This window comes from Gadus morhua, chromosome 13 (assembly GCF_902167405.1).
Source record: "Gadus morhua chromosome 13, gadMor3.0, whole genome shotgun sequence".
NCBI classification, from domain to species: domain Eukaryota; kingdom Metazoa; phylum Chordata; class Actinopteri; order Gadiformes; family Gadidae; genus Gadus; species Gadus morhua.
The window spans coordinates 15,975,409-15,986,083 of NC_044060.1; the positions used below are offsets into that span (position 1 = coordinate 15,975,409).

General features: G+C 43.8%; 1 protein-coding gene across 5 annotated transcripts in view; it reads right to left on the bottom strand.

The window, feature by feature from the left end:
• itga7 (integrin, alpha 7) overlaps nt 1-9,226 on the bottom strand; it is a 35,290-nt gene extending 26,064 nt beyond the window's left edge. For 2 of the 5 annotated variants that reach the window (XM_030375331.1, XM_030375329.1), the window contains exon 1: nt 8,684-9,225. In XM_030375331.1, the coding sequence (XP_030231191.1) occupies nt 8,684-8,910 (227 nt within the window). In that variant the 5' untranslated portion in view covers nt 8,911-9,225. Of the gene's footprint in view, nt 1-8,683 lie in introns of all 5 variants that reach the window. The other 3 variants (XM_030375333.1, XM_030375332.1, XM_030375330.1) reach the window with 2 other exon arrangements.
• Nucleotides 9,227-10,675: the final 1,449 nt, after the last annotated feature.

Here is a 10,675-nt window from a genome sequence, read left to right on the forward strand (position 1 = left end):
TGGAGACACAGTCCCTTCCTTCCTTCCTTCCTTCCTTCCTTCCTTCCTTCCTTCCTTCCTTCCTTCCTTCCTTCCTTCCTTCCTTCCTTCCTTCCTTCCTCCCTTCCTTCATTCCATACATCCATACGAACAATCATACATCCATACGAACAATCATCTATCCATTTATCCATCCATCCATCCATCCATCCATCCATCCATCCATCCATCCATCCATCCATCCATCCATCCATCCATACATACATACATCCATCCATACATACATACATACAAACATACATACATACTGTGGCAGACGCCATATATGGACTTCCTCCCGTTAACGAGGCAAGCCTGAGGATCGTTAACTAGGGGTGCTTGGGCTTAAGAGGGCTAGCAAACAGACATGTGGGGGGGGAAGTTGGAACTGGAGCTAGAGCTGGCGCTGGCGCTAGGGCTAGGGCTAGGGCTAGCAAAGGACAGGCAGGATCTGTGTGTCGCACGGAATGGCCTAAGGGAAAGAGATAGGTGCAAAGTGTTGGACAGACATTAGACTGGAGCATAAAGGAGGTGGATTACCCTTTTCCCACCCTGGTTTTATTTACAAGGTGAATAAACCATTCAGCCTTTGAACTGCTCTCTGTGTGTTGTGTTGTTTTATCTGTTCGACTTGGTAGCGTGGAAACCCTACACCCACTGGCCCGCTACAATACATGCATGCATGCATGCATCCATCTTCTTTCTGCATTATTTCTAATCCTAACCATTTTTCAAATGTTTCTGAACATTGATGTTTTCATTTGTTCCGCTTGGTATTTTCTTCAGTAGCATCTTGGCCTGGCAAATCTACACCATAAAACATCAGGGCCCTTCTGCAATTCCCATCTCTGTCGCTTCTCTTGCTACTAAATTGCTCAATTTGTACCCCATCAACACACACAAACAACAATGGAATACAAGACAGGGAGATTTATAGAGAAACAAAGGAAGGAGGGGGAGCGAGAGAGAGACTTCCTTTATTTTTCTTCGTAATGACAGAATCAAAATTGAGACAGATGCTTCCTGACTGCATCTTTGCGATTCTAATCACATTGTTCCCTGTGGAATCCTCCCCACATCGCTGAGCAGGTCCCAGGTCCCTGGAGAGAAGGCAAACCTGGGGCCTCCAATCATTTAGCTAATCAGGAGAGCCATATTATATGACAAAGAACAACAACAACCTTCAACAAATACTAAGGTTTGGAGCATGAAAGGGTATCGCACATGTTTCAGCATTGGCTATCTATTTCCTCCTCCCTGATACCAAGAGACAACCCATATACCACAATGGAAAGCTAAATCGCAATGGATGATCTATGGAAGAATCCATTATCCTATAATTGTTATTGTGGAAGGGTGTCCGTATTTGTAAGAGGCAATCTGAAAGATGGCTCATGCAAATTACATCAGTATTTGTATAAAGAACCAAAATGAATGATCACTGTCAGTGCTTTTGTGTTTTGTCAGATGGCGTCTCGGAGAAATATTAGTCTTATCGAATATCTTCTCACTTAAATGTCCCCTTTGTCTGTGTCTCATGGTATCTCCCAAAAGAGCTGCCATCAGCCAATTGATTAAATTGCACCTTTATCAGACTAGGCATAATAGCTGGACTCACAAACACGCATTAGAGTTGTCATGAATTATTAATCTCTGAATCTCAGGGTTAAAAGTCAAGAGAGAAGCTGGGCCACCCCAAACTCCCACCCACATATAGACACCCACACACACACACAAGCACACACAAATACACACTGCTAAAAGCACTTGAAATTTGCCTATTTCATGGGCTATGCTTCTTTCAAAAAACGGCATTGAAGATAATAGAAACAGCAGCCAAAATAATGTCAGCTGAATCAGACCACATGCAATTTATGAATTTGGACGAGGATCGTGATGAAAATTGTGATTAAAGGTAATATTTCATAGAATACTTTGACCTACACGCCCAGTGTCTAAAACACAATCTTTTCCACCATTATCATCAGTACGATGCACGTTTAAGCTCTCTAGCTCCTCTAAACCCCCACACTGGACATTTCTGCAGATCTGAGCGTGTGTTCCTCCTGACTCTGCAGATCAGCCCTCTCCCCCCAAGAGCACGTGGTCCACAAAGACTAATATTGCTGAAAGCTCTCTGCCAGTAACGGCTTCTTCCAGCCGAGCTATTATCCAGGGCCGGGCCAGGCCAATGGGAGGGTCAGTGAGTGAGAATGCTAAGCAGGGAGGATAATTGGGAGGCAAAGAGCAGTGGCGTAGGAACCCCCCTGTATGGTGGGTTCCTGTGTGAATCAGTCAGTGGGCGTGTGTCAACATCATAGTCTCTATTTAACACGTCCAACATGTTGTAAAACACTGCCATGTAACTTCATATATATAAATATACATGTGCGTTCAAATAAAACCATTCAAACAATCTAAGGTGATGGAATTTGAAATAAAATCTTTACATCTTCTTTAATGGTCAGCAAATTCCATTTCTGTTCACTTCAATTTTGAGCAATAAAAGCTAGGAGTTACAGTGTGTGTGTGTGTGTGTGTGTGTGTGTGTGTGTGTGTGTGTGTGTGTGTGTGTGTGTGTGTGTGTGTGTGTGTGTGTGTGTGTGTGTCTGTGTGTGTGTGTGTGTGTGTGTGTGTGTGTGTGTGTGTGTGTGTGTGTGGGTGTGTGTGTGTGTGTGTGTGTGTGCTTGTGAGTGTAAATCAGTGCAAACTCAAATATAGCTTTGCCTGTATCTGAGTCTGAATGTGTGTGTGGGGGTATGTATGTGCTTATCTGTTATTCACTGTAAGGCCAACCCCCTTTGCACTCTCTGTTCCTGTGCGTATAAATAAGGACAGCAACAGGGTGAGCGACTACATTTACAAGGCTTTCATATGAATGGCCTTTGGGAGATCCAGGAACAAAGCTGGGGGACACACAAAACGAGAGAGAGAATAGGGAGGGAAAAATAATGAATTGAATTAGGGAGGGGAAGGGGGGAAGGTTCATTGTCAACCCTTAAGCTTGAGCTCAAAGGACTGCTTTTATAGGAGTATTATAATGCAAATCAGCTGCCTAAGAAATTGTTCATTGTTGCTGTGAAACGTGTGCAACTCTGTAGCTGGTTTCCATGCAAGCATACATGTTTCTAGAGCGGTTACTGGACTATAAGATCTTCTTGTAGCCAAAAGGCTGTTTTGTTGTTAACCATTTACTATTGCTAGAAAAAAGTTACTATATGCGCTCCACTTACCATCTCTAGGAGTGAAAAATTGTGTTATGGATCAAGAGGTACAGACCACAATAAAATAATAAAAGATAACACTAAGGGTGGAAATCTCTCAAGTCTATATCAGAAGGATGCATTACAGAGCATAGGATTTCATGCATTTTCATGTCATAGCGAAGTCATTTGATACGGAGAGTCAAGACCTTTTGAGAGTTTGCAAAGTAAATTATGAAACTGTAGATTAAAAAGCTCAGACTGTAACCCTGTTTAGCACTGTCTTGACGTAGGTAGTGTTGTATATATTGTTCCAGTCATAAAAAAACTCCTATAGATTGTAACACACAGAACTGACATTTTTTATTGAACTCTTTGTTTCAATTATGTCCAAAACAATGAATCACATCCTAGTAGATAGGCACTATACTTAGGGGATATTGACAGGAGGAGGGCTCAGCCTACAGGACTTCCTGTCTTCATCAGTCATCACGCTATTAGTGGAAAGCCTCTAATATCATTATAAATAGAAAACAAGTCAGGAATACCCGGCCACCTCACACGCCGACATTTTTGACTGCAGCAGGAGACTGCAGTTTCCCACTCCCACTGGCTTTGTTACTACTATGTTGAATAAGTTGAAAAATAACCTGCCATGTCTGATAACCCGTGTGCTATACTTTCACTTCCTGCTGGACCTTAAGCGTCCGGGGCTTTTCTAACAACATGTCAGTCAAAATAGTCACCAAGGAGCTTCAGTAGCTGTGCTCAAGTGTGTGCTGTGAGTGCGTGCATGCAGGAGCTGTGTGTGCGCCTGTTTGTGTCTGTGGGCTGATAGTGGGGGCATGGATGGTGAGGCCGGGGTTGTGCAGAGTTGATTGCTTGACCTCTGCTGCCGTAGGGAAAGGTAGTCTGCAAGAGCAGAGCGGGGCCTCTGACCATAAGTCCCCTTGGCGGCTGAAGCGGTCGGCCATATTGACGCTCCACGCAGGATCAGGCAGGGTCACACAGGCTCCCCTTGAATCCCCGCGTCGTGTGTGAGCACTCGGGGTGGTCAGGCTTTCGTCATCGAAGAACCACCAGCTGCCTCGTCGTTTCAGCTCGTCTGATCCTTCTCTTTACTGCGTTGAATTGGTTTCCAGTAATATAGTCCTCCTAAAAGGAACATGACTCAAGCAAACCTCAAGACCACTACAGTCTTATCGGATGCCGACACTATTGTGACTAACGCTGACTCAGCAGAAGCCAGATCATTACAGCAGCCAGATCGGGTTCATGCTCCATTCAGATAGAGCTCTCCAATGATGTGACCACCGGCATAAAGTCGGGAGTGTTTCATTACATTGCAGGTTGGAGGCTATTCACGCCTGCAACCGTCCCTTTGAAATCAAAAACCTGAAAGGCTATAAAATGGGGCATTTAAGGCCACGTTTTATTATTTTCTACAATGTCTATGACTTAGGGCTGAAAGAATAGACAATATTGGAGGCAAACTAGGGAGTAGATATGATATCATCATCAAGATGACCTCACGTCTGATATCACCCAGCGTATTATAAATGACTGGAAATGATTATTCATGCTGCACTTTCGGTTGATCGATCACTTCAGCTGATTGGGAAAAACAAGTTGTATTGATCAACCAATGACCTTTAAGCCAGCCAAATTAATTCCAGGACGTATCACTGCAAAGGCCGGAGGAGATGACAGGACTTTGAACGGCGACAGCTCCTTTGGAGGATTATTCCCTGGAATAAATTACGACCACACATTACTACAGAGTCTCTGCTACCAAGGGTTTAAAATAGGTGTGTGTGCAGTGGGCTAAAGTGGACCGTGGGGAGGACAGACGGGGGGCTCCTCTGGCAGGCTCCCCATTCCCCAGCCAACACTCTGGCTGCTGATGTCACAGTGCCAGGTCTGACCCGGCGACAGGAAGACTACGGCTGGGTAAATTGAGGAGAGGCAACAGTTAAATATGGAGCTGCCTAGCTAAACGGGGTCCTCTAACACCGTGACACGGATCAGGTCCCTACATTTACTGTTGCTGGAAAACTGTATATTGTTGAATATCGAGGAGTATGCAGAACTTTACTGACGTAATATATGGTTTCATTCGTTTTTCCTTTTGTAAACACATTTTTTTTTACATCAAATATTATGATCTTTTGAATATGTTATAAAGTTCACCATCTCCTCACAGACGTGTTGTTATAATCTACTTCAGCTATGGGGTTTCTGTTGCTGACTGATGTAGTTGCTGACTGCATCTTGGCCACACACACAGTCAGTCATACACACAAACACTCAAACAGACTCAGCACATGCACGTAGCTAATCACCTACAAGTCAACAAAGTCACTATTTGTACACAAATGCCTGAAAGATAATACACGAGGACACACATACACACACACACACACACACACACACACACACACACACACACACACTCACACACACACACACACACACACACACACACACACACACACACACACACACACACACACACACACACACACAAACGCTTGTACACACAGAAATGTACAATCTAATTTTAAATAAAGCCCTTAACGTCTAAATCAGGGCTATTCAATTGGTGGCCCTCGGGCCGAACCCGGCCCGCGGAGGAATATTTACTGGCCCTTTTAGTGAAAAAAAAAAATGGACAGTAGAGACCCTTGCATCGGATGTTTTTGAGACTCTTTTGGACAAACTCAAAAAAGCGGAGATGATGTCGTTAGCTATTGATGAATCAACCGACAGCAGCGATGTAGCATAGCTGTGCCTCTATGTTAGATTTTTTGATGGAGAGTGCTTTTGTGAGGGTCTACTTGGATTAATTCCACTGGATGGACATATGACAGGTGAGATACTTTTCGAAAAAGTTATTTCATTCTTCAGAGAGAACCAGTTGGGGTTGGAGCATATCAATATGCTGGTTACGGACGGTGCGCCGGCGATGTCGGGCAGGACACGGGGACTGTCCGCTAGGTTGGCAGATGTGGCGCCACAGCAGAGATTGCTGCATTGTCTTATCCACCAAAGCCTCCTGTGTGCAAAACTAAATGGTGAGTTAAAAGAGACCATGGACTGTCATGGCAATTATTAACTTCATTCGTTCTACGTCTAGCTTACAGCACCGCCTTTTCCGCCAGGGAATGCGTTGAAATGATTTTGCAAACTTAAGGAAGTGATCCTGATGTTTCCCCATAATTCAAAGCAGAAAAAGCTCACACTTTTCTGTGTCTAATAGAAAATGCAGAGTTTCACGCAGCCGTTTGATTTTTGAGCGACGTCTTTCACCACCTGAACCTACTCAATACGGAGCTGAAGGGCAGAGATAAAACAGTCGCGCAACTTGTGGAGAGACTCAAGGCTTTTCAAAAAAGGCTGACATTTTTTCTGCTGATCTATATTCTGGAAAAATGCTTATTTTCCCAGCATTGCGCACTGCAGGTCTACAAACCACTGAGGCAATGACAGGATTGATAAATGCATTGAAAACCAACTTTGCAACGAGGTTTGAAAATCCCAGTATCCCCACTGAAGTGATGAGATTTGTGAACGACCCCTTCTGTGTGGACGTTGTGGGGGAGTTTGCAGTGAAAGCAAAGGAGCTTTACAACTGGAACTCATTCAGTCATCAGCTGACCTGCGACAGTCATTACAGCTGGCAGGTTCAGAAAAGTTCTGGACTCGTGAAGTCAGCCATTCCCTAATTCAAGGCGTCTTGCACTTTTTGTCCTCACTATGTTTGGCTCAACTTACAAGTGAATCCGCATTCTCACACATGAATGCCATTAAAACTAGTAATCGCGCATCCCTCACTGCCGAGCACCTGCACCACTGTATGCATATTGCCATGACGTCATATACTCCCGATTTTACTGCTCTTGCTAAATCAAACAAATGCCATTTCTTTCATTAGATGTCACATTTGACCAAGAGGGTCACTGCATGCCAGTTAACACTAACAGTCAGCCTATGTTTATTAAATAAGGATTGTTTTTGAAAAGACTATTGCACTTAAAGTAATCTATTACTATGTATTTTGATAAGCTGTGGCACTCTTGAGTAAACCTAGGCCTACCTGTATTTTGATAATCTGTTATTACTACCTGAATTTTGATAAGCTGTTGCACTCTTGAGTTAACCTATAACTATGTAATTTGATAAGCTGTTGCAGAGTTAACCTATTGTCTTTTCCTGAACTAATAAGATTGTTAAACACTAACAGGCAGCCTATGACGTTAATCAAATAGGGATTGTTTTTGATAAGCTGTTGGTCTCTATTTGATAAAATAAACAAAAAATATATGCACTGTATGATGCTCATCAATTTTAGGCTTTTTTTTCGGGCCCCTCATTCTGGATCATTTCCACCAACCGGCCCCCATTCAAAACTAATTGAATAGCCCTGAGATCATTAATTCCCAAAGTGTGGTCCGCGGATCACCAGTGGTCTGTGGCGGTACTGCAGGTGGTCCATGGAACAGCAAAATTAAATATAAAATAATAGCTTTTTTTAAAACAATAATTTAACCAGAAAATTCCCATACAAATATTTGACATCTCTTGTTTGCAGCCAACTTTATTTTAGCAGAACTGTTGTACTGATGCAATGACCAGTTATTGTAGTAGGCCATAAGAGGTGCGGTTAATTCAGGTATGGAGGTGTGTTGAAATACTGTATTATGTGTAGGTTGTCCGCGAAAATTCTTTATTACAAATAGTGGTCCACACACAAAGTTTGAAAACCCCTGGTCTAGATCAAACAACGTGGAAAATATGCACCAGTGAAATATGTCTACGATCTTGATCTTAGAATGATTCAGCATGAACAAACATATTCTTTACCACTCTCTGCCTCTCCTTATACGCATACAATATAAATCAGGGTCTATTTATGCTGAGTAGACAATAGGCTACATCCATCACACAATATCATCCCCACCACCCCGTTATATCACTCCCCCATTCACGCTGTAGAAGAAGCCTAGTAGGCCGACCATGTTTATGGGATTGCAATGAGTGGGTAAATCCAAAGGCAAATTCAACATCAAAATGCTGACTAAACAAGAAACCCACAGAACACAATGGTGGCTTTCTGTCACAGCTAAACTATAGCCTACTACAATATGAATTTGTTACAATGTTTGATGCCAAGCAGTTCAGTCAATATCATACATATTAGCCCCTCTTTGAGTTATTATCCACTATATAAAATCAGAGCCTAGAAGCAGGGTGATAAGCCCTTTGGGTAAATAGCGTTCAATGCTTAATATGCCAATAGGACCACTTGGTTTGTGCATTCCTGCATATAGGCCTCATGTCTTGTAATGACATGTTAACCATGCAATGAGCAGGTGCATGTGCTGGAAACAGACTCCTTCGCTTCCGACTCCAAAAAAATGAATATAGCTAACTTAATAAGAGGTTCGATTCCTTTTACTCACCAGCTCTGCGGCTCGGGGGTAAGTTGCTCGTGGAGAGCCAGTGAGAAGCCAAAGAAGGTGCCGCGGTCCCCCAACTTGTGCAGCGTGTGCGCGGTCTCCAGGTTAAAGCCCCACACCGCGCCGCCGCCGAAGCAGGTCAACATAGCGCACAGGGTGAGACGCCAGTGGGCAAAACAAGTCGCCATCGTCTGGGACATTTCGCCCCGGTGTCCCACCGTGGCTGCCATACTGAGGACTAATGCAGAGGGAAATAAGTAGCAGGTCCTTTGGCAGCGGAGCAGGTTTAACTCAAGCCAGGGGGAGATCACAGGGATTCAGTTCCTAGTCTACTCCACTCACAGGGTAAAAAGATGAAAAGGAAAGGGATAAATCCTGGTGTAGTAGGCTACTCCTCTTCCGCTCCTCGGTGGATGTCCGAGCCCCTCTTTCTCCTGCCGTGCGCTCTGTCTGTCTCGCTCCCTCTCTATACTCACCGTCTGCTGCTGTCCGTCTGCCGAGCTGCCTGAGAAAATGTGGCTGGCTAGCTGTGTGTGTGTGTGTGTGTGTGTGTGTGTGTGTGTGTGTGTGTGTGTGTGTGTGTGTGTGTGTGTGCGTGCGTGCGTGCGTGCGTGCGTGCGTGCGTGCGTGTGTGTGTGTGCGTGTGTGTGTGTGTGTGTGTGTGTGCGCACCCCCCCCCCCCCCCACACTCGCCTCTCTCACTCTCCCTCCCCTGTGCTGCCCTCATGCTTGAGGGAGACAGAGGACAAGTGCCTTGAATAGCCTCTCTCTCTCTCTCTCTCTCTCTCTCTCTCTCTCTCTCTCTCTCTCTCTCTCTCTCTCTCTCTCTCTCTCTCTCTCTCTCTCTCTCTCTCTCAGCTGACATGTACACTCAGGGGACTGCTGCCAAAATACCAAGCAAGGTTGTAAAGAAACTTGGAAGCAATTGCACAGAAAGAGGCTTGCAAAGACAACGGACGTCCCGTCCCGCCGCCAACTCCCCCGATACTGCACCACAGCCTCTCTCTCTCTCTCTCTCTCTCTCTCTCTCTCTCTCTCTCTCTCTCTCTCTCTCTCTCTCTCTCTCTCTCTCTCTCTCTCTCTCTCTCTCTCTCTCTCTCTCTCTCTCTCTCTCTCTCTCTCTCTCTGATTAAGATTAAGAATGTGTATACATGTAATGCAATCTAATCTCATTTTTAAAATACCATTAGTGATGAGACCCCTGACTATATGGCCGGCCGGCCAAATGTTAGCATGGTCCAAACACAACGTTTTTAGCTCCACTGTGTCCACAGCTGATTTCTGTGCCTCTGGGGTTCTTTTAGGGGTGCAGCTGTCGGTGTGTTCTGTCACCCCAACTGGTCAATGCATAAACCTCACACAAATACATAGAGGGGGTTATTCAAACTAACAGTTGAGGTTTTCAGGGGGGTCCTTTTCCCCCAATATAATTAGACATTAATCCAATAATGTACATATCTTCTGAAAATGTGGTTCTTAACTTGCAGTATTTTCCTTCAAGGAAGTAGTTTTTTTTGTGAAGGACGACAATATATATACAATGTATAGGCTATGCAATGTCGCTAATAGCTTTGCAATTTAGATCTGCTTAACGGAAATGCATTTGCGTCAACAAATGTCATAACTTGTGAGTCATCGGGGGCTGTGCTATAGGCTTAACCAATGAAGGATAATAATAATAATATTGATGATAATAAAAAAATAAATAATAATAATAATAATAATAATAAGAAACCCTACAAATACAATAGGTAATCACAGTTTCACTGCGAACACCTAATTAATTAAATAGATTCATTCAAAATACTTTAATATCAATACACAAAGTCATTAAAAATGTAACAAGTTAAAGCTTTACCGCTCTGCTAACGTCATGTAGGATCTGGCTATACCAGCATCAGAACGCACAACATTGAAATGCTGCCCTCTGCTGCTCTTTTGTAGTGCAGACAATCTGTTGCCATCCAATATGCAGTTTTAGGAGTTGCAAAAAAT